Source organism: Trichosurus vulpecula, chromosome 9 (assembly GCF_011100635.1).
Source record: "Trichosurus vulpecula isolate mTriVul1 chromosome 9, mTriVul1.pri, whole genome shotgun sequence".
NCBI classification, from domain to species: domain Eukaryota; kingdom Metazoa; phylum Chordata; class Mammalia; order Diprotodontia; family Phalangeridae; genus Trichosurus; species Trichosurus vulpecula.
The window spans coordinates 177,144,145-177,169,295 of NC_050581.1; the positions used below are offsets into that span (position 1 = coordinate 177,144,145).

General features: G+C 39.7%; 1 protein-coding gene across 6 annotated transcripts in view; it reads left to right on the plus strand.

The window, feature by feature from the left end:
- MAGI1 (membrane associated guanylate kinase, WW and PDZ domain containing 1) overlaps window positions 1-25,151 on the plus strand; it is a 709,255-nt gene that overhangs the window by 534,649 nt on the left and 149,455 nt on the right. For all 6 annotated transcript variants that reach the window (XM_036738388.1, XM_036738389.1, XM_036738391.1 and 3 more), the window contains exon 3: window positions 19,370-19,489. In XM_036738388.1, coding sequence (XP_036594283.1) covers window positions 19,370-19,489 — 120 coding nt within the window. The remainder of the gene's footprint in view (window positions 1-19,369; window positions 19,490-25,151) is intronic.

Here is a 25,151-nt window from a genome sequence, read left to right on the forward strand (position 1 = left end):
AAGCTCTGCCATCCTGAAGGTCTAGGAAGAGCCCAGCCCCTTCAAGTAGAACCTGCTTTGTTTGTGTGCTCTCCCTCTCAGCATTTAGAGGGCTTCATTCCCCGCCCCCCCACAAAATAGCTTGCCAATCATAATCTTTTCTCTCGGTCCTTGTCTCTCTGTCTGTCTCTCTCTCACTCACTCTCTGTCTCTCCCCCTCCCTTCCTCCCTCCCTCCTTCTCTCTCCCTCTTTCCCTCCCTCCATGGGAGAGAGACATTTCTAACTCAGAGCAAACATGTTCTTATATTGAAAATCTAAATTGGGACTCTAATTTCTGATCTTACCTGCAAGTTTCAGACATCTGATGCACTAGGTCAGAGACTGATCAAAGAGTCATAGGTTTAGATGGGAAGGCAACCTTAGCAATCATTTTATCTAATCTCATTTTACAGATGAAGAAACTAAGACCCACAGATGTTAAGTGACTTGCCCAAAGTCACACTGATAGTAAAACCAGGATGCTTCTGATTCCTTTGTAAACCTTAAAGCTTTCTATAAGTGCTCTTATCTACTGTTACTGCTACTACTACTACTACTATTACTACCACCACCACCACAACCAGTACCACCACCACAACCAGTACCATTACTACTGGTACTACTACTACTGCTTCTAATATTATTATTATTATTATTATATTTATTATCCAATCGATTCAACCATGGACCAAAGGATAGCTAAGCATAGGTTTAAATCTTCATTATTGGAGAGAATACTTACAGTGATGAAATCATAAGTTCATTTTTTTTTTTTAGTTTTTAACCTTCTTACTCCCCTCCGGGCCAAAATGCAGATTTCACAGAAGAAAATTCTGGCGCCTCCTAATAATAAGTATAAGATAATGAAGAAGGCAAGAATTTGCATGCAGTCCATCCATTAGAGAGCTCTCTGAGCCTGTCTTGGGTCAGTGGTCATTTTTTTGTTCATAAACACTGATGGCATTAATGGAAGTTATTGCCAAGTGTCAGAATTAAAAGAAAAAAAAACCACCCCAAGGATTGTCCTTGCTCAATGACGGCCTTTTGAGAGATGACCAAGAAAAGAGATGGAGCTAAGTAGGGAAAAGTGAAGAACAGCTGGAGTTGACAGCAATCTGATTAACGCTAGGAGAATCCGTCAGTATGCCTACTGTTTATGCACCTACCTGCTGCTGGTCTCTGTCTTTACAGGACAATGACAGTAACTATGACAGCAACAGTAATACCAACTTTCTAAAGCTTTTCCAAGTCTTTTCTCATTTCAGTCTCACCCTAGGCCAGCGAGGTAGATACTCTGAGCTTTTACAGTCCATTTTACAGATGGAGAGCCTGAGGCTTTGAGACCTGACTCAGCTTGCCAGACTAATAAAGATAAGAGGTTGTGTTTGACACCAGCTGCTCCCAGCCCCAAGCCTGGCACCCTCTCTACCATGATAACCTTCCTCTCATTCTCTGTACTGCTGTTCCTTATTAATGCTATTTAATGAGCCTGCTTTTAGCAGAGAACTCCTTACAAGTCTAGTTTGTGGGGACGAAGAGAGTCCAGGCTTCATGTGTTAGAAGAACGTTGGGTTGGCGTTCTTGGTCTAAGGCAAATCCTGTCAATCTAAAGAAGTGATGTGATGTTGTCTTTGAAATAAACAGCATTAAAGCTGAATTTTCTAAAAGTGGGGATGCTGGTTATGCAGTGTTTTGGAGTCTGAAGGAACCTCAGAGGTCATCACATCCTCCCCGTTTATTTTACCGAAAGGGAAACTGAGGCCCAGAAAGTCACAAAGTGAGTAGGTGTCAGAAGTAGGATTTGCATCCAGCTCTTATGATTCCAGGACCAAAATGAGCTCTGTAGAGATGCAGTGTCCGATAATAGTCTGTATCACACAGTGTGTTTGGCATAATTTTCATTTTAATATGACCTTATTAAAACTTAATCCCACTGGTTTTCTGAGTAATATCTCTCTCACACAGCGGGGGCAGGAGATAAAAACAGTGGACAGAGGCCCAGCCTTGAAGTCAGTTGGACCCGAGCTCAAGCTGGGCCTTGCTTTGTGACCCTAGGCAAGTCACAGCTTTCTTAAGTATTCAGGTCACAGATGTCTTCCGGTTTGGAAGACTTTGAGCTGTAACAGATCTCAGACACCATCTAGTCCAGTTGCCTCATCTTACAGATAAGGAAACAGGTTGAGTGAGAATAAGTGATGTTTCCAAGGTCACACACAGGTAGTAAGCATCTGAGGTTGAAACAGAAACCTCTCCCCTGCCCCCACCAACTTTAGTGCCAAGTGCTCTTATGAGTTTACTATGATTCCTTCTGTATGGCTGATCTGCCTCAGTGGGGATAGACTAGATAAAATCATTGGTCCAGACCCAAAAAACAAACCAGCAAACAGTCTCAAGCCTGGATTTTAAAATCATACAGAGATATTCTCTAGCCCTATGTTGTTGAGATACAGAATATAGGCATTCCTTGAGTAATAAGAAGATGAAGAGGACAGTATTTTTGTTTGACTGTATCAGGAAATTTCTCTTTCTCTGTTGACATATATACATATGTATGTATATATATGGAAGGGCATCTGGATGGTGCAGTGGATAGAGTGCTGGGCCTGGAGTCTGGAAGACTCATCTTTGTGAGTTGAAATCTGGCCTCAGACACTTACTAGCTGTGTGACCCTGGGCGAGTCACTTCACCATGTTTGCCTCAGTTTCCTCATCTGTAAAATGAGTTGAAGAAAGAAATAGCAAACCCCTCCAGTATCTCTGCAAAGAAAACACCAAAATGGGGTCAGGAAGAGTCAGACACAACTGAAGCAACACAACAACAACAACAACGTGTGTATATGTATATCTCATATATGTATATAAATATGTGTGATATAGACATGTATGTGTGTATGTGCGTGTATATGTATATGTCTCTTGGGAAAGATATCGATATCGTTTGTCTATCTATCTATCATCGATCTATCTTTGCCAAGCAAATGTTTGGAAGCATGAATAATTGTGTTTTCCTCTTCACCTCTAAAAGCTGCTTAATTTGGCTTAACAGTCAGAGTGAGAAATAATAATTAATGTGACTCATCCATCTCGAAGCTGTAATGCATAACACAAAATGAGCCATCACAGCGGCAGGAGAAACGTACTCGATCGCATTGGAAGATGATCTCCCATTGAAGAATGGAATGATCAGGATGAGAGTGACACCAGTTAATCAGCTGGGCTGAGAGCATTTCCCACTCGTTCGCTCTCCATATATTTTTTTTATTATGACTTATTAGTTTCAGTGATAATTGGCAAGCATTAGATAAGATAATGATCATCGCTGAGCATCTACCAGGCTGGAATTCAGGTCTCTGCCGTGCTGTGGATGTCATTGAGTGTGGGAGGAGTGACTTCTGAATGTTAGGCAAGCCCCCAAAGGAAATCTAACGTGGTGCCCTATCTGAATATTGCTGCGTACTAAAAAATAGGCTTTCTTGTTGGGGACGTTGTTAAGTCCGTAGAGATAATTCTTGCCCGTCGGTGACTCCCTATTGCCACTAGGATAATATTCGAAGTTTTGAGCCTTTCACCATCAGGATTTTATGTGCCTCCACAGTGTTATTAACCAAATTAGTCTAGGGTCTCTGACATCTCATTTCCCACCTTCACACCTTCAGAACAAACTGAAATTGAAGTGAAATGATATTATTCATGGAGATGGTACCTTTTTATGGATGTGCTCACCTCTGTACCTATGTAATGGGACCCTAAAACATGGAAAACCACACTTTTGTGGACAAAGCAAAGATCCAGAGGTTTCATCCTGAGCGTGTAGAACCATAAAAGAAAGGAAAACATTGACAGGAAGCTGAGACGATGTGTGTTCACTGGTTGATTGTGGCTTCATCCTAGGAAGGGAAAAGGGATTTTCTCTTCCTGATTCACTTACTATCTTAGGACAGAGTTCATGGAATGAAAGGATTGTAGGGCATAGTTGATTGAGAACAGAAAGGGAAGCTACAAAAATAATAAAAATAGCCAGGTATCAGGCTGTCTCATGTGTCTGAATGTTAACTGTGATTTTCAGAAATTTGGTATTTTTAAAAAGCAGTAAGATAATGTTTCAATGATGTATACTTTAATGAAGAATGCTTTTGAAATTATCTGGTAGAACCCAATAGAATAAGTTCATTTGTTATGCCAGAGACAATTGTAGAAATTTAATCTAATTTTTTTTTTTTTTTGCTCTGAACCTGTGACTATATCTGAATCTGAAACATAAGGTGTGGAAAGTCCTTTCACAGATGCAGCTCAACAACTCTTCTGTGACTTACAGTTTTTAAAAAGTAGGTTAGGATCCTGAGGAGTGAAGTGATGGTCCTATGATCACATCGCTAGTATGTGGACATATTCTAGGCCTTGCCTGTGGTGTGCTGGAGACAGCTCAGAAGGGTGTCCTTGCTAAATTTTCAGTGTGAACCTTTACACCTCGGAAATCAGCAAATGCCACAAATCAGGGCTTTATTCATTGTTTAATTGATTGTCCAGACTTATGGAAAATGTTCCTAATGCAGATTAAACTTAAAAGTGTGTTCTGCATGCAATACATGTATGTGTATGTATGTATATTATATATACATACGTACACATATGGTATGGTGACCTTCCCTTCCCTGTATGTATATATGTATACATGCATGTATATGTATATAGGTGTATATATATGTATATACACACAATACACATCTGCACATGCATACGTGTGTGCTTGCATGCTCACACACACCCTTTTTTTTTTTCTAGAGAGGCAGTTATTAAATAATTACCAGCATGCTGTTGCTTAACTTGACCTGTCCTAAGTGTGATTTGAACACAAACCTTTCTGGTCTCTTTGTCCCCAAAGCCATACTTCTAAAGAATAAATATATAAAGAGGAGATGTCCTTTTATTAGTTATAGTTCCCATTTACTTAGCACTCGGCAGCTTCCACAAGGCCTTTCCCAAAACAACCCTTAGAGAGGTTGAGATAGACACTATGCCAAATTATCACCTCCATTTTCCAGATAAGGGAATTGAGTCTCAGACAAATAAAATAATTTCTATCACTGATGGAAAGTATAGAAACAAATTTTAAGGATTAAACTTAAATGATCGTTATTCCCTGGCCCCTGCTCTTTCCATTATAGTCATGGTGCCTTTATAATGTAGAGTGTCTAAGTGTACCTTTATTAAAATTGTTTTTAAAAAGTGTGTGGAATTCCCATCTTCTTCGCAGATTCCCCTTTTAAAGTAGAGGGATAATCTTTAAAAGGTGTTTCTGGTGATGCAATTATCTGGTGTTAGAATTGTATCACCTAACTGGCCTTCTCCGTCTGGGGTGCCGCTGTAATTCTGTTTGAAGGAAAGTTTTAATTGTAGTTCAAGAAGTCTCAGATTTCTGTCTTCAGTGGTGACACAGTTTCTATGACTTATGTTGGGATGAGGAAGGAAACCTTATCAGAAATATCCATCTAGTCAGCTTCTTAAGTTACCAACCTGTGGACTGGACTTTTGTACGAAGAGGTGACCCAAGTGTGTATCCTGACAACTGCCCCAATCATTGCGTTGTGGACATTAAATTAGGTGGTGTTGTCTACTCTCCTTATTCTGTTTGAGGATTGAGCACCACTGGGGTGCACAGACCCAGGAGTAACAGAACCTGGGTTCAAATTCCGCTGTTGATGCTTATTCTCTGGGTAGCCTAAGGCAAGTTACTTTATTTACAAAATCTTGGCCTCAGTCTCCTCTTTTGTAAAAATGATGAGATGGACTAAATGGCCCCCAAGACCCCTTTTCACTCCAAATCTATATTCCTATGACCTTTTAATACATTAGTAAAATCTCTTTGACCAGGGCCCATCTTTCCATTGACTTTTCGTTATCTGGATGTCCTTGAATGGTAAAAACTCTGAAGCATGGAAAATATTGACTGCTCCTTTGGTGTCCTCAAGACCTAGGCTTCAAGAAGTGGACTCCATGAATTTAGAGCCCAAGGAATCCAGAGAGGTCGTGTGATTTTGGAGCACAGTTTGAACACCAGAAGGGATCCCAGAGATTATCTAGTACAACCTCCTTGTTTTGTAGTTGAGGGTGCTACCAACTCAGGAAGGTGATTGTCTTATCAAGTTGCACTTGGGGTTGTCGGAATCATCTGGTCACCTTCCTCTTTTATTCGTTTTAAATGTCTAGCTTGATTTTACAGTTGAGGAAACTGAGGCCTAGAGAGATGACAACGACTTTTTCAAGGTCACAGGAAGCAAGCATCAAAGCCTCAGGATTACAGACTGGTGCTCTTTCCGCTTCACCTTGGCTTCAAGGAACGGGGACAGTTCCTCTATGCCAGAATGGTATAAGGGAAGAAATGCTAGATTTGACATCAGAGAGCTTGGCTGCAATACTGATTCTCTGTGACCTTGGGCAAATCTTCCCTTTCACCACTCTGCTTCTCAGTTTCCTCCTGTGTAGAATAAAGAGGGATGATGGATGACCTCTAAGATGCCTTTCAGTTCTAGATTTCTGATTCAGTCATTTTGGGTTGGAGAAATGGGCTTGATGATCCTCATCCTGAATCACAACAGTCTAAAGGAAGGATTTTTATATGATAACATGAAAACTAGGCCCGTTCTCATTTGAAGGCCCGTCTATACAAATATTTTTTATGTGTATATACAAAGTAGAGTTTATGGAAATAATGCTACTTAGAAAGCCCTGAGGTTACTCTCAAATGAGAACAAAAGGGCTAGTTTTCATGTCCTAATATTAAATATTTTTAAAACATTCCTTTTCCAAAGTGGGCTTCTATCAGAGGCACTAATGCACTTCAAGCTAGGAATCTTAACCTGGGATCTTTTCATTTGGTGTGTGTGTGTTTTAGATATGTTGCTAAGGGTATCTCAATATAATTGGATCCCTTTCTGATGCTATATGTTTTATTTTATGCATTCAAAAACATTATTCTGAGAAAGGGTCCCCGGATTTCCCCAGACTGACAACCAGAGGGATGCAGAACACAAAAAAAAACTGAAACACCCCTGCCTTAGCACCAGTACTATAACCCGATTGGCTATCCATATTGATTTCCATTATAGAACGTATACCCTTTGAGGGAAGGGACTGTTTCACATTTTTCTTTGTATACTCAGCCCTTATTCAGTGCCTGGAACAGAGTTATTACTTAATAGATGTTTGTCGATTGAATAATAAATTAAACGTGCCTTTTCAATTGCTATGAATTTGATTGATTGCTTTTCTAAGTCTCAGGCTTCAAATATAAATGAACTCAGAGCTACAGAGTTGAATAATTGAGAAGGCCTGTGCCCTTTAAGCTTCATGGGGCCCAAAATAAAAACTAATACAAAATCTTTCATCTCAACTATATGCAGAATATATTAGGAGTGATTAGGAGTGGTGCAACTTAGGTCTTTTCAACAATTATTCAACACCTATTTTGTGCCCAGTGCTGATACCTGGCAAACACCGATAAAAAGCTGCCAAATGAGAAGTCCCTGCCCTAAACCTTTATTTGGACTTGGGGATGGGCAGAGGCAGGAGCCAAAAGATAGGAGGAATCTAGCCAGTCACAATTCTGACCATCTGAGAGTTAACTCATGTTGCCCCAAGTACTCCCCTTTTGTGTCTGTACTTGTACTTACTTCTAAGCTCTATAATTGAATAAAAGATTTATTATTTATGAAGCATAGTAATTTCCAAAGCCCCATGTGGTAGAGGCCTAAACTTCCTCCCCCACCTTTCTCTCTCTGTCTCTCTCTGTCTCTGTCTCTCTCTCTCTCTCTCTCTCTCTCTCTCTCTCGCACATGCACGCTCTCTCTCTCACATTAGCAGAACATTAAATAACAACCTAGCAAATCCTAGAACTAATCTAGCCTCATCCAGCTGCCCATGACTTGATTGAAGGTTTGTACATAGTGGTATCAGATGTGAACCTTCCAAGTGGTTTGGATTTTCTACATGCCCAATCAGATTGGGAAAACATACCAGTGCTGCTGCTGCCACTGCTAAGACCATGTTGTATATTAAATAGAGAAAGGGCCTAGACTTTTTACATGCACAGTCAGGCTGTAAATTACTTTGAATCAATCAGCAAGAATGTATTAAGCATATATCATATGCCAGGCACAGTGTTAGGCACTGGAGGTACAAAGACAAAAGTGAAGCAGTCCCCTAACCCCTGTCCTCAAGAAGCTTACATTCTATAGGGGAGACAACATGATCACATATAAAGGTATACAAAATACATAAATGTTTTTGGGTGGGGAAGCTGTAACTGTCATGGAAACCAGATATGTCACTGATGAAAGCCTGATACCCAAGATATATAGAATTTGACAAAAATGGTTAAGCATAAAGAGTGATTCCTTAATAAAAAGTTCATCAAAGAATGTGAAACATGCAGTTTTCCAAAGAAGAATTGCAGAATAGAAACAACCATATGAAAACATGTTCCACTTATAAAGACGTTTAAATTAAAAGGGCTCCGAGATTCCCTTTGACGCCTTGAAAATTAGAGATGTCCAAAAATGAGAACAGCATTAGACACACAGTTGATGGCACCATGACTTGGTACAATCATTATTGGGTATATCACTTTGGAATTCTGCAAGAAAAGTTACTAAGCTGTCCCTACACCTTGCCTCATTGATCCCGCTCCTGTGCAATCATCCGTTAGAACTTAAGTTCCATGAGGGCAGGAATTGTTTCTTATGTATATCTCACACCTAGCAAAGTGCCTGGCACATAGAAGGCCCTTAATAAATGTGTACTGAATGATTAATTGGACATGAGATCAAAGACAAACCTGAAATCAAAGACAAAGAAAGGTCCCATAGATATCAACATATTCACTGCAATGCTTTTTAGGTAGCAACTGTTACATCTGGATATTTTCTTTGAACAAACTGATACCCAACCGCGTTTTCCTCATCATGCCTTTTTGAAGTTGATTTTCATTTTTATTCAAGTGTAAGACTTCATGTTTATCTCCATTAAATTTTATCTTAACTTGCCCTCTCTTGCAACCTCCAATTCTCACCTGTTGAAATGGCTTTTCTATCCTGATTTTGTCATTTGGTAGGTCTTCTATTTCTCCCCCATCTCTTTGTATCATACATAGGATCGGAGATTTAGAAGTAAAAGGAACCTTACAAGTCACTGGTCCAAACTCATGAGGAAAATGAAGTTACTTGCCCCAAATCTCACATTTGCTTCCCTTTAATAAGAGGAAGCTAAAGGTTTCAAGAGAGTAAGTGGGTGACGGCTTGGGCAAAGGTGGATAGAGGATCATTTATGGAAAAGAGCGAGTTAGCCAATTTGGCATGAAGAGAAAGGTGAAATAAATCTGAAAAATATGGATCCACTGGTGTGTTCCTTAAAGTAGTTGGTCTACCTAAAACATGTCTGGAGAGCTAACAGTTTGATGAGCAACTCTTAGTACATTAGCAAGAAGAATTGACTTTATTTTTTTTTTGAGTGGTTAAATACAATAAATAATTCCAGAAAATTGGATGTTCCAAGGCTGAGAACCTGATTGGGATAGAGGTGGGGAGGAGAAGAAGGCTGCCAGATTTTTAGTACAAGGCTTTGGGTGGTAGTCTTAGCTTTAGAATTTTAGCTTGGGGCCAAGTGAGCTGAATATGAGTGCGTGACATCCAAGGAGACAGTGACATTTTTAGTAGTTTGAGGGAAGAGATTTAGCTAGAAAGGGGTCAGTGGATTGTGATTTAAACATAGTTTCGCTGGGTAGCAGGCAGCTTAGCCTGGTGGGAAGATGGCAGCACTTGGAAGCAGGAAGACCCGGTTTCAAATCCTGCCTTTGGCCCTTACCGTCTGATAGAAGGCAAGTGACGACCTCCCAGTTCCCGTTCCTGCATCAGTAAAATATGTTTAACAATACCTGTAGTATGATAGCGAAGCATTTTTGTGAGGCTTAAAATAATGTATGTAATGCCCTTTGAAAATTTAATGCGCTATGTAACATCTGTTGTTATTTTAGACAGAGAAAAGTTCCAGCCACGGTAGAGAAAATGTTTCACCAGATGTAGGAATGGATTTCGATAATCTATCATTACGCATAGAGAGACTGCCTGGGACATTGGAATCAGGACAACCGGGGTTCAGATTTTGCCTCTATTATGCATTGACTGTATGACCCCGAGCAAACTATTTATCTTCCCAGGGCCTCGGGCAGATCTCTAAGACTTCAAGTTTTAGGAGAGCTTCTGATATGTATCAGGGACACAGGGAGTTTTTATTTAAACATATTGCCCAGGCAAAAAAAAAGTAATTAAAAAAACCCATACATGTTGCAAAAATGATGTGATACCAAAGAGGACCTAACTCATTCCAGTGGAGATTCTCTGTTTAAGGTACAGCATTTCTTTGTGTGCCAGATAAATTACAAGGTAAAATGAATAGTAGCCTGATTACCAGTCGAATAATAAGCATTTATCGAGGGCTCATTTTGTCTGTTGTGACTGTGATACTCTGGAAAGAGATATTGACTGAGCGGCCACTCCAGTAGTTGTTCTGCAGGAAGAGGGATAGTTTCTTTTGACACCAAGGTAATTGAGGTGACTCTGACTTCTCCAAGTTCCATTTGCAATAATGTTAGATTGCAATATGCAAGAATCTGATTAATTTAACAGCAGGCTGTTGATGACTATTACCCTGTTAATCTGAAGTCCTAATAGAATGGTAAGGTGATAAAGAGCCTCGGATTCACCTATTAACAATCTGGCCATAAGGTCCTTCAGACTTTCACTTACGGCTTACTCAGCATAGATGACTTGTGGGTAATCAAACGGTAATAGGAACAATTTTAGCCTGGATGCTGAATGGGTAGCTTTTTCAATCCACCAGGAAGTTTTCTCTTGTATCCATATGTGACCTGTTTTAGGATAATGTCTGTAATTCAAGGAGGGAGCAAAGGAGTGCTGGGAATTGCCCAGGAGGTAGAGTCATTGTTGGTGGAGTTTGAGAGCAAGTAAGGTCACTTTGTGCTTTTTCCTCCAGATGGGTCACTCCTAACCAAATGAATTCAGAGTTTATGAACCTTAAAGTGTACACAAGGAGCAAGTAACCACTCACCCCTGGCCCTTTTGACCTTTCCTGACATTATTAATTGAGACCCAGCTATATAGGAGGGCAGAGCTCAAGTTATTTAGTTGAATTACTGTCAAATGAAGGTAAGATTGGATATCTATTCAATCCTGCAGAAGCTCTGTGTTTTCACTGGGCTCTCCCTACACCAGCCCCGTTCACAACTCCCCAGTAAAATCATCATCCTCGTCATCATCATCATCATCATCATCATCATTTGATGGCCTCTGTAGTGCATTAAGGCTTACACAGTGTTTGATGTTCATTGTCACATTTGAGCCTCACAACCCTGTAAATAGAGAGCTGGTCTTTGGAGACTAGAGGACCTCGGTTCAAGTCTCGCCTTTGAAGGATTGATGCAGTGGAAAAGAACACTGGATTTGGGGTCCATCCAAAGCCTTGAGTTCACATCCTAATTCTGCCACATCTTGTTTAGCATTGGACTCTAATGGGAGGAATCCTTTCCAACTTGATGGGAGTTTTTCATCATGGTCTTCAAGAACTCAGGGTTACCTCCATGTCAAAATTTGTCATCAGGAGAGTGCTTCATAGAATCATAGCTTCAGTGCTCTTTAGACACAACTAGTTCAACCTCCTTATTCTAAAGTTGAGGAAACTGACTCTCAGAAGGGTTGAGGGACTTGTCTGTGGTCATACTGCCTCCTTAGAGGCAGATTTGATACCTTGATATTTATTTGCATCCCTGGCATTAAAATAAATGGACTCTTCTTCTGAATTTGAGTACTTTATTTTAAAGAATCAAGTGTAAAAATAACCACAGTCTCTCTTGGCCCCCACCCCACCCTGGCCTTCTTTCTTATACTGGGCTCTTCCATAGCTCTTAAGGGTAGCCAGAGGAATGGGTAATGCAAGGTTAATGGGCTATAAGATCTTCCCCGCCCATTAATAGACTTCCCATGGAGCCCATTAAGGGAGGAGCTTGCTTGGGGGAGGCTTGCTTGTAGGAAGGCTCACACTTTTTGCTAATTACTAATTAGGCACTGAATCAAGAGAGTTGTGATGCCTTCTGGCTCTGAGCCTATTAGCTGAAAGAGTATATAGTCTGAGAGGAGAGCTTTTGCTTTGGGGGCTTGCTTATGGGGAGAATCTTGTGATTCCCTGGTTGAGACTCTGAGTAGCCATGTGTTCAGACCCCCCATCTGCTCAGCTGTAAAGGCTCTCTCGATCCAGTGGTCTATGTAAAGTGTATTGCTTTGGTTCGGGCAGTTAGCCCTGCTGTTGGTCTTTATGCTAATTTCTTTTCTCTGTATTTTCTCTGACATTCAGGGTGCTGACCCTTCCCCTGAACTAGAGAATGTAATTAAAATAAGATCGTTGACACCTTTTTGAGCAGTCTTTCCTAAGAAAGCAGATCTAAGAACCTGTGCTAGCAGCCATGCTGGGTGTGCCAGTGTGGTTGCCACTACAGGTAGTTAACTTTGCCATTAGTTTCCTGACCTAACCGTGACCTTTGGCAGGTAATCACTTTTTTCATTTTAAATCTCATTTGGGCTAACAGTTCTGTACTTTGTGTATAAAGAGTTGATTAAGGTTCAAGGCAAGATATCCAGTAAAACTCAACCTTTTTCAAGGAAACATTTGCTGTTTCCCACCAGAAATACCTCTCAGAAGGAAAAAAAAAAAAAAGAAAACCTCAGAGTAACATATATGAAAGGGTTCAAATCCTGCCTCTGACACTTATTATCTCTGTGATTTTGGGCAAGTCACTAAATGACCCGGGGCCTCAGTTTCTTCATCTACAAAAGAAGAGGGCGGACTAATGGCCACTGAGTCCCTTTTTGAGCCAGATCGATGATGCTATATAAGTAAGCTTTTAAATCTGAAAAGGAATGGAGGGAAGGGACCAATTGCTATATAAGTACAACTAGGCCTATTGTAAGTTGTTTTGTGAGTAACGTGGAAGCCTAGAAGTATTTAAGAGCACAGCATCCAACACAGGATGAGATGTGTTAAAAAAAAAAAAAGACTATTCTTTGAAAATCTGATTTCTCTCCCATAACGTATTTGATTTAATCACGGCAGAGCTCTCCATACTGTGTGATATTTTTATGCCTGTGTTTATCAGCTAAGAGCTCCAGGATATCAGTGGCCAAATCTCTAGCCAAACAAGTAGAAGGCTGCGGTGGGATTGTATAAAATCTCCATTTGTAAGAGGCTGGTGATTTTTAATGCTGCGTCCCTGAGAAGAGAAATAGAATTTGTTTTACTTCTCCTTTCTGTCAGGAAGTAACCCTTCTGGCTTTGTTGTAAGTGTGGTTTGTAATAAATGTACACATCCCAGATGGCTCATGAAAGCCCTTTGAAATGCCATCTGCCAGGCGTGTGTCCAGCCGGCAGCTTGTCATTCTGCTACAAGAAAAGAGAAGGCGGGCCTTCTCTCCCCTTTCCCTCCTTATCGCCTCATTGAATGGAGCTTGGTGACATTGGTTCAGACTGAAGGCAGTTTTCTCAGAGGGTAACAGAACAAACATCTGAGAGTAATCCTTTTGTGAGACAACAACATGGGAAGGTTTTGCCTGGGTAATAAGCCCTAGAGTTGTTGGGGGTGCTTCCTTCCCCTCTTTTGCCCCCCTCAGCTCATGGTCAAAATACCAGAAAGGAGAAAAACGTTAGCCTTGGTCTTCCTTTCCTCCTCTAAAAGCATTTTGGAAGACATTGACTGTTCTCTGGGCAGATGACTAGCTCATCCTTAATTATTCCATGGAATGCTTTTTTTGTCCTTCCATTCATTCTGTTTTATTTTTACACATTTCATTTCTTTATATTGACAGATTCTGTTTTCACACAACAGACTTTTCCCAATCAACACCCAAACAACCCCCCTTTCCAAAGGACATTCTTCAGAAATGAGTTAAACAAAACTGTCTAATGGCATAATTGCGACTGATATCATATGACAATTTCTACTTTTGTAATTTACAATTTGTTAACAGAAGCGTGTGTGAAGTGGGGACTTTAACTTCCAAGGCATGGTACCAACGTTGACCATTGCTTCTGGCCATGTAGTTCTTTGGAAAATTAAAACAAGTCAAAACAAAGTTAAGACTCATTGTGGTACTGAGAAATGAACTCTGGCTCTGGAATCAGTCCTGGGTTCGAATGTGATCTCTAATGCTTCATTGCCTGTGTGACCTTGAAGAAGCCGGTTTATTTCATTGGACTTCATTTGCCATCCCTGTGAAATGAAGGAATTAGACTTGGTGGATTTGAGGGTCCAGATAGAGATCTATGGTCCTTTATAATACAAACATAATAATGGTGATAATAATGGCTGCCATCTGGCTACCAGGTTTCCAAGTACTTTACATGTGCTACGACTAGCCTCATTTTGCAGATGAAGGAACCAGAGTTCAGAGCAGTTATATTATTTACTCAGTATCATACACCTCGTAAAGGGGCAGCTAGGTACTTCAGTGGATAGAGCACTGGGCAGAGTTAGGCGGACCGGGGTTCAAATCTGGCCTCATACACTTACTGGATGTATTACTGTGGGCAAGTCACTTTATCCTGTTTACCTCAGTTTCCTCATCTGTAAAATGAACTGGAAAAGGAAATGGCAAACCGTTCCCATGTCTTTGCCAAGAATCCCTAATGGGGTCATGGAAAAAGCTCGACATGAGTAATTGACTGAACAACAAGTAACTGTTTAAGGAAAGATATCAACTAGAGCCTTCCTAACGCCCAAGTCCAGTATTCTCTGTTCTAAGCTGCTTCTCTACTAACAGCAGACATTTTTCACTCCCATTGACATAAAGTCTTAAAGTTGCAAAGGAATCGCCATGCATTATCTCCTTTTATCCTTACAGCCACTCATAGGATTATGCACTTAGAGAGACTCTAGTCCAAGCTCTCATTTTGCAGGTGAGGCAACTGAGGCCCCTAAAGATGACCCTGAGGTGTCTAAGTTAGATCTCTGATTAGATCCAGAGCTCTCTGCATGTGCCACGCCTTCCCCGAAGATAATGGAAGAGTCGAAGTAGCTGTAGTAATAGCAGTAGCAGTTGTGGTAGATGTCCTAGTACTAGTAGTAATGTATTATAATGTGTTACTAATTATGATGTAGTTAATTATAATAACAATATTATTAACTCCGTGAAGAAGAAACTCTTATCACCATCTTACATGAGGAAACAGGCTCAGAGTGGTTGAGTGAATTTGCTCCAGGTCACAGAACTAGTAAGTACCTGAGGAAGGAGTTGAACCCAGGTCTTTCTAATGCTTAGTCCCTCAATCTATTTAGTCCAGTTGGAACTAAAGGCAGAAGAGACAGTAATAGACATTCATATAGTGCCTGGAGATTTCTTAAATACTTTACAGACAGTGAATAGAGAACTGACTTTGGAGTCAGAGGACCTGTGTTTGTTCTAACCACACATCTGATAATTACTAGATATAGGCAAGCCATTTAAGTTCCCTAGACCTCAGTTCCCTCATCTGTAAAATAGGGAGATGAACTAGATGGCCTTGGAAATTCCTTCTAACTCTAGATCTGTGCTTACCAAGGATTTGAACTTAGGTGTCTCCTTATCATATCATCATCATCATGTCATAATAATAATAATAATAATAATAAATTATACCATATTTAATATTTATAATAATTATTTATATTTGCAATATTTATAATAATTATATCATATTTAACAATAGGTAATACTAAATCATTATCATAATTATGTCATAATTAGTAACACATTACCAGTAAACTCTTTAAGTTATGTCATTCCAGAAAAATAGTTGATAATAATGGCAAAAATCTCCTTGAGACCTAATCAGCTAGAAACTTTGCCTATCATTGAATAAGTCTTAGAAAAACAAAGTTCAACAGCATTTTTCTTTTTACAAACAAAGAAGTGGAGGAAGGAGGTGGAAGAGAAGGAAGAAGAAGGAAGGAGAAGAAGAAATGTAATTCTGTGTTTCCTATCAGTCCAGTGTGCCACACACCTTGTAGAACATACGTGGGCTAGTTATTTTTGCAGCTGACTTTAAGAAGGCTCATTGTATCACCGTTCCAACACAGACTTTTGGCTCTTTCTCTTTTCTAATTAGGCTCCTGTTCCTTAGGTGAAGTTTGGAAATATTTTCACTATGCAAAGATTATTCTTGTAGGGATGGTACCAATATTGACATTGATTGCATTGTAAAAAGACTCTATTCCTGATCTCCAGAAAGACCTAGTATACATTGATAGACAAACATATTATTCATTTCTTAAAACTTTTTCTTAAATGCCTTTTTATTTTTATGAATTTAAAAAACTTGATGTTATGAGCCTTTCCTTTTTCAAAGAATGAAAAAAAAAAGATTGCATCTGACACCTTGAATCTCTCCTACATAGAACTTCTTTGTTTGTTTCAGATTTCCTACGGTAGGTGCCACCCTGGCCTACTTATCTATGTCCACTTCTGAACTTCTTCCTACTCTCTTCAGTTTATTTTTAAAAGTTAATTCATCAGTCCTCTTTTTTTCTGTTCCACCTTTTTATTAGTTGCATTTTCATTAATCCCCATTCTTTCCACATGAGCCACCCCCCCCCCAAGAAAAAGCTTGCCTTTGATAAAAAAAAAAAGTATGATTATGCAGAACAGATTCATCCATCGGCCTTGTCTGAAGAGGTATGCCTTACTCTCTACTGTTAGTCCATCTCCTTACCCCTTCTTTGTCAATGTACAAAGCATATATCATTCTTCTGGGATCATGATTGGTTTTTCTCTTGATTCTAGTTCTTAAGGCTTTGAGAACCATTCTCTTTTACAATTTTCTTTTCATCGTGTAACTTGTTCTCTTGATTGTCCCCGCTTCACTCTGCTTCTGTTCGAGAAAATCTTTCCTCCCAGGTTTCTCTGAATCTAACCTGACATCATTGCTTATGGTACAATAGTATTCCATTAACTTATAGATCACATTCTGTTCAGCCATTTTCCAACTCATAGGTGCCCACCTTTTTCTAATTCTTTGCAACAATGTAAAGCCCTGCCTTAAATATTTTTTGTGCTTTTGGTTACTTTCCCTCTTTCTTTGATCTCTTTTTTTTTGTATGTATTCTTCATTTCTCTTATTCGTTTGGTTCGAAATTTTAAAAATCAGTAACAGTTAAATAGCCCTTTAAGGTTTGCAAAACACTTCTATTCAGATGGAGTGGTTGGTTTATTTCTCATGTTTCAATGTGTATCCTTGCTGGTCCAGGAATGGTGTAAAAAGAATTCTGTAGCAGGTGCTAGAATACCTGCATACCTGTTCTATAAGGGAACATGCATGGAATAACACATACTCTGTGCCAAGCACTGTCCTAAATACTTTACAAATATTATCCCATTCCATCCCCACAGCAAAATCCTGGGAGGCAGGTGTGATCATTATCCTTATTTTACAGTTGAGAAAACTGAGGCAGATGGAGGTTAAGTGACTTGTCTAGGGTCACACAGCTAATCATTCTGTGTAGCTGAGGTGAAGCGGTAGAATTGGTCATGTGATTTCATAGGAAATTGAGATACTGGTAGGGGAGGGCATTTGAGGGAGAATCAACATGAATGTTTAAGATACCTAGTTAAGGATCAGAGAGAACAAAATGCTACAGACTGAATTTGCAAAAGATGAGAGAATGACCTTTGGGCTGGAACTCACCAGCACCAGGATCTGCACAGGGTCAATAGGTTTAATAGAATGACCTTCAGATTAGGAAAGAATGCTACAAGATGGTGGCAGAGGGTGAGTGTAGAAGTGACAGCAGGGAGCCAAGAATATTTTGGCTTCCTCCTTTTAAGACTGGTGTGTTTTGGGCTAGGAGACAATGCCTGTATTTCAGAAGATACCTAGGGATGCCATGTCATCGAAGGTCATACGGGAGGTGGCGAATAACAGAAGTGGGACAGGTTCCTGGCATGTGACCCCAAGTCCAGTATTTTTATGCTCTTTTCTCCCTCTGTGAACTACAGTGGGAGGTGGGGACTACAGCAAGGGTCTTTCTAACAGTGTCAGTCTTTATTTCTCTAAATGCACTATAGAATTCTTGAGGGCAGGGTCCATTCTTCTGACTCTTAATGTCCTCTCTAATGGGTAGCATATGCAGGGCACAATGAGATAATGTGTGTACAGCTCAGCACATTAACTTATACATAGCAAAGTGCTTAATAAATGTGTGCTGGCTTTCCCTTCCTGTCCCCACAGGGTAGGCACCATTTAAAGATTAATATTTTTTTTTCCTTTTTAAATATATCAGATGTAAACACATATTACATTCTCTAGCATCTCAGTATGAAAGTTATTTCTAAGAACATGGTTGGAATTTGTCTAAAGGATTTTGTTTCTCAGCTCAGGACCTGAGCTGAATGACTTTTAAAGAAAGCCTAAAAACCACTTATCTCTAGATGAGGGGAAATGCTGCCTTTAGTACCCACAGAGAAGTAAAGACTGGCTCCTGGGAGGAGATTGATTTTGGAGAAAAAATATCATGTTCAGCCCTGGTTAGACTTCATAGTTAGACTCTTTGTCCCTTAAATGTGTTCTTTGCTATGAAGATGGTAAATTTTCATGATTATGGGTTAGACATCCTCACAGAGACCCTTTGTGAGAGCGTTGCTGTCTGTCAGACATTTGTGCACCCAGCCTTTGTTCAATTTCTTTAAATCCAATCAGTCAAGAACTTATTAAGCCGCTACTATGGGCCAGACACAGTGCTGGATTTTGGGGATACAGTATAGTTCCTACCCTCAAGGAGCTTATGTTTGAAGGGCTTGATGGAAGGGCTTGCTGCCGTGGACCAAGTCTTGAAAGTGGATTTGAGACTTTTATTGTTCCAAGAGATAGAAATGTCCAATCTTTAGGTGCTGAGATGGTGGGTTATCGCTGGAGTTTGCAAAGAGTTTGAAAAGCTAATGGTTCTCTGTTTTGGCTAAGTCTAAACCTACTACTTCTCTGTGTCATGTTGGTACATTTTGGCAAACATCAAAAACACAGTGGTTGTCTAGTCTCTTTCTTTATTGGCTCCTATTTTCAGTATCATGGACTCAGGAAGGTGAAGACATAGGCAGCTATGGTGGTGATGGTAGGGGAAGGGAAATACATTTTGTTGATTGGAAGTGGCTATGTTTGGAAGTCTTCATGTGGGAGCTTGAGTTTGTGCTTGTGTCTGGGGCTGGTGGTTCTCTATTTTGGGCTTAATGATGCCATTTTTGTGCTTTGGTGTTTCTGCTACAGGCACAACCCGGCCTCCAAGAGAAGGAGAAGTGCCTGGGGTGGATTATAATTTTCTGACGGTCAAGGAGTTCCTGGATCTCGAGCAGAGCGGGACTCTCTTGGAAGTTGGCACATATGAAGGTAAGGTAATTGGCTACGTGCCAAGCAGGTAGAAGCAGACTGGGCCCAGCCCCTCTGCAAAATGACTTTGTTTCTCAGGCTTTTGCTTTTCTTTATCTATTTGCTCTTAATATTTCTTTCAAAGTGGGGACTTGCCTGTTTTCATCAAAGTAGCAAAATTGCATTTCTGCACCCAAAGTGACTTTGCATAGAACTCTCCTTGTATTTCAAAGTTTGTGATAGTTTGATTGTCTGGGAGTCCATGTCTAACCTCCATTTCTTTTTCCAAATGAATTTTGAGAGCAATGATACTGCATGATGGTGATTTGGCATTTTTTTTGTTGTCTGATTAGCACATGGGGTGTGTGTGTGTCTGCGTGTGTATGGATATATACACATATATTTACATATACATACATGAGTATATGTGTATGTGTGTATACATGTATGTGCATGTATGTGTATGTAGGTGTTGCCTGAGCACTTTGTCTCCGTGGTTAATGAATTTGTAGCTTGTGTTTGTGCCCACACACTTCTGTTCTAAAAATGATAGTTTATTTAGCTGATCTTATTAGCTTACTAGCCTCATTAAACAGCAAGAGGTAGGTGGAGGGAAAATCTCATTTACAGAAAGCTTTGATGAGAAACCAAGTGAAGCCAAATCATCCCCCAGGTGTGGGATAAAACTGGAAGCAGGACAACAAACAGATGAAAAAATGGAACAATTCTGCTAAAACTTTTATCCCAAAGTATTTTCTCTGACATTGACAGTAGACGTACTATATTTGGGCTCAAACGTTCCAGTCTCTGATGAATGAGGAATTATAAATGGAGCACGAACGTCAAAATAAGTGTTGCTAGACCAGACCAACCATATACAAAAGATGTCCATGCTGGAGGCAACAACTTTCAGGGTATTGAGGAATCCAGTTTTAATGTAGCTGAATAAGGGGAGGACACTAAATGCTTGTGGGAAAAACAAACATTGCTACTGAAATCAATAACTACCCAACCAATAAATAAATGTGTTAAATAAATATATGTTTATATAGTATATTATATTTCTATAATATTATAAATGTTCTATTTATATAATATTATGATAAATAAATTTATTACACAAATATGTTACATATATTTATATAATATAAATACTGTATTTATATAATATGCTTACATATTATAAATACATTTATTAAATATATATAAGTAATTTTATTATTTATTTATTATTAATAAATTGTTTTTAAATTCTATTATTTATTAATAATAAAGTAAATATATTAAGCACCTACTATGTGCCAAGAACTGAGCTAAGTGCTGGGGGTACAAAAAGAGGCAGAAGACAGTCCTTGCCCTCAAGGAGCTTGCAGTCTAATGGGGGTGATAGTATGCAAACAGATATATACAAAACAAGCTACATATATGATAAATAGAAAATGAGAGAGGGAAGGCATGGGAATTAAGAAGGATTGGAAAAGACTTCTGGCAGAAATTAGGACTTAAAGGAAGTCAGGGAGATCAATAGTTGAAGCAGAGGAGGAAGAGTGTTCCAGGCATAGGGAATGGCCCAGAGCTGAAAGTTTGGCGTGTCTTGTTTGTGGAACAGCCAGGAGGTTAGTGTCCCCGGATGAAAGAATACTAATAGCCCGTGTATGTGATTTCCCAAATTAGTCTTTGGAATCTTTGGTAGTACAATCTACGCATGGGCCAGGGGGCATCTCTGATAAGCATATGAGAAGAGAACAGACGGACTTTGGCTAACAATATTCCATAGAGAACAGTCTTTTTGCAGTCACTGACTTTACAGAAAGGAGCAGAGTGTACGCTATTTCATTGAGTTTATGGTTTCTTGACTATAAAAAAGCATTTGATTTGATAGACCAAAATTCCACTTTAAAGGGGCTCATCTAACAAAGGCCTTTCTTTTAGAAGGAAGATAGGAAATATTAAAATCACAGAGATGAAATTAGCCCCCCCTCTTGCTCCTATTCCATTCTAAAACCAGTTCGTTCTCCATATTCTATGACTTTATAAAGAGTAGTGGAGTGTAAAGAATTCTGGATTTAGAGCTAAAGTATTTGGGTTCCAATCTACTTTGTCTATAATTACCTGTGTAACATTGGAGCACTCTTGATCCGCTCTCTGGGCCTCAGTTCTTCCTCTATAAAATGAGTGATTTTGGCTGGATAAGGTTCCCAGTCCAGCTCAAAATCTATATGATCCTCTTTTCCAATGGACAAGATTATATAGGCTGCCTAGCCAACCACATGTTATTAACTACCATCATGGGATGGAGGCAACTCCATTCCAATCCATTTATCTATATCCACATCTATCTTAACATACAAGCTTCCTCGAAATTAGTATCAACAGAAATAACTTTGCTTAATAGCTTTTTGCTTATTAGTATCAAGAATGACATAGAACAAGGAGATAGATGCTCTTACTAGACTTGTCTTCTGCTGTCATGGAATATGTCCAGCATACTAGAAAAGGGATGTCTTATAATAGGAAAAGGAAGGAAACAAACATTATTAAGTACCTACTATGCGCCAAGTACTGTGCTAAGTGCTTTAGGGATATAATTTCATTTCATCCTCAAAACAACCCTGAGGGGTATATAATGTTACTGTCCCCATTTTACAGTTGAGGAAAACGAGACAGAAGAGACTTGCTCAAGGTTTCACAACTAGTAATTGTCTGAGGCCAGATTTGAACTCGGGACTTTCAGTCTTCAGGCCAAGCTGTCTACTGAACTACTTCCAAATGCTCCCCTAGATTCACAGATTCTCCTAAATGAGATCTACAGTCACACAAAGTAATGTATTCTAATTAGTTCCCCAGGAAAACCAAGTGCATAAAGAATGCTTGTGGTGCCTACTATGATATGCTGTTAGGGCCAGGTCTATCAGTGCATGTATCTTGGATAGATTTTGCATATTGAGAATGAGTTGGGTCCAGAATTGAAAGGAGAACAGGCTCAAGTGCATTTGAAAACCTGAGGTTTTTTGTTTGTTTTTAGTGACCCCAAGGTCTTCCATAAAACAAGTCTACCTATTTCTTTCATACTAACACTCCTTTGGTGATTCATATGGCTTCAAATCAAGGAATACTAAGGTATATGAAGAATTAGGTTGCAGGTCACCCGTGGGATAATGAGACATGGTGAGTATGAATAGGCTTTTGCTAATTACTAATGAAGAACTGTGAACCAAAAGTGGCATAAAGAGCACAGACATATGATTGGAAGAGGTTGGAGGGAAGCCTCCTGGGAAGAGGAAAAGAACTAACAGACTGCTCCATTGACATCCATGCAAAGTCAAAAGAATCAGAAGGGCTCCAAGCACTTAGGGTGGAAATCCATGGAAGATTTACAATAGGATAAGGTCAGGGATCACATGAGGTAGGAATATGAGGGTGACTTAAAACCTGCACCTCTGCAGGGAGGACTCATCACATTGATGACATCAGATTATCAAGTTATCTGCCATTAGACAACTTGGAGGTTCTGATGGAATGATTAACCTCAGAAACAAGAGTCAACCTAAGTATGAGCTATGTTCAGCGCCCATGTTATGTGCTAATTGCCTCTATTTCAGAGTTTGGTCATTTATTATGTAATAATCCTATGGTATTTCTAATTTAGATCTCCTTAGTGAAAAACAAATGCACCCGAATGCCTTGTCTACTCCTTGATCATTAATGGACATTGGTCTCTGATTGAATTTTGCCCATACATCCCAGGACACAAGAACAAGTATTGACTTTGTGGTCTGTGAGTATTAAGAGGCTAGAGGATTGTCTCATAAAGAGGTTTGTCCTAGAATAGCTAAAGCAAACATTATTCCTGGCACTTTATGATGGGGTGAAAGAAGGAAAGGACTAGATTGTGTGTACTGACGAGATATTTCTCTGTCTTAATCTCTCTCAGGCTCAATCTCAGCAAAACCAAACAATCAATGTGGCTGGGAACAAAAGAAGAGGTTCCCCCTGGTTAGCAAAAAGATAATGAAGTTTACCCAAATCTAAGCACCATGCCCACCTCAGAGGATTACCACTAGCAGGGCCAGGCAGTCAAAGGACCAAAAAAAAAAAAAATCCCTTATGTCAATTCGTTTGGTCCTTCCAATTTATTGCAGTCCTTTTAGTGTTAACTGGGGCTGGGAGTCCCCTCAAAGAAAAAGCTCCCCATGTTAAAGTCTTTTGATTCTGACCTCAATGACTTCTGCCTTGAGGGAGACTGAAAGTGAAACGTCTTGAATTCTCACGATGTGAACCTGTGTGAGAATACCCAGAAACAATGTGCATTAGGCGTGTGGCGTAGAACAATACAGCTTTTTTTTTCAAAACAAAGACTTGTTGGATAATGCTGCATAATTGTATTTTCCAAGACTGTTGTATGATAATGTTGTTTCAGATTCTTGTAGTTGTGTTTGTTTTGCCTTGTCGAAGTAATAAGCCTTTTCCTGTGCACGAGGTTGAATCAATGTCATTTTTTTTGTCTGCTCCTGACTGCATAATGTTCTAGTTTTGGGTCTTTGAGTCAAGTGTTTTCCCTAAGCATTGAGAATATTTTAGCTCTCTTACGGGCTAAAGCAAAGCTTTGAATTGTGAAGGTTAGCCTGAAAAAAGGACCCCAGTGTTCAGTAATTGGGTTTTTATTTAATATCAGAACCAGTCCTCGGAATAGTGCTGGGTCAGGTAATCCTAGAAGCCCTTTCTGGAGGAGCTTTGGCTCATTACCTCCTGGTTATTTGGCCTACTCTGGCCTCTCTCTTGGCTCACACTATTTCTTAAAAGCACCTGCATCTTTTTGGTTTCCTCTCTCTTCTTATCTGCTTTGGAGAGGGAGCATGTTAGAATGGCTGTTGTCATGGAGACATTCACATCTGTCCTCTGAGGCTTACTACCCCTATGACCTTGAGCCCTGCTTTTAATCTCTCTGAACCTCAGTTTTCTCATCTGTAAAACAGCTATAGTAAGACCTACAGTCCTTGCGTTGCCAGGATTTTGAGAGGCTCAGATGAGATAATGTATGCAAAGCCTCTAAACTCAACAAACACCAAAGAAAAAGAGGACTGTACGCAGAACTGCAGGACTCTGTTTTATACAGCTTAATTTTTTTGAGGAATATAATAAATTCAACCTGTAGCTTTCAAAGCTAATTCGCTTGTCTGTGCTTCTTTATGTCTGCCCTTCTGGTTCTTAGAGATTGATTTGGGATGAATCTTTTGATTTCATTGGTATCATGAACTCTGAGTAAAGGAACTCCTAATGCAGGTCAGCATATCCTCTGCATCTGGGTTTTAGGGAGTTACCTGGTCACCCTGGCCATGAGTCAGTGGTGAGGCTGGAACTTAGGCCCTGGTGACTGAGGCTGGTTTTCTCTTCACAGTAGTACTCAGCCATCTCTCTGCCTGGTTTTTCTCGTCTTCTTCCTTCATTAATCTAGGCCTGTGTTGCTAGTAAAGCCAAAGTAAAATTAAAATCTATAATTAAATATCTTTTATCTGTGGTGTCCCAGGGACAGAAAAAGCTTGGGGAAGTAGAATCCACAAAGAATCCAGAGATTATTGGAATCTAGAGAATATGTCCTTTTCACCCTCTTCTTTCATGACCACCACAACAGAGCTACATGTGGGGCCCCATTTGTTACTGCTAGCCACCTTGCCAATGACAT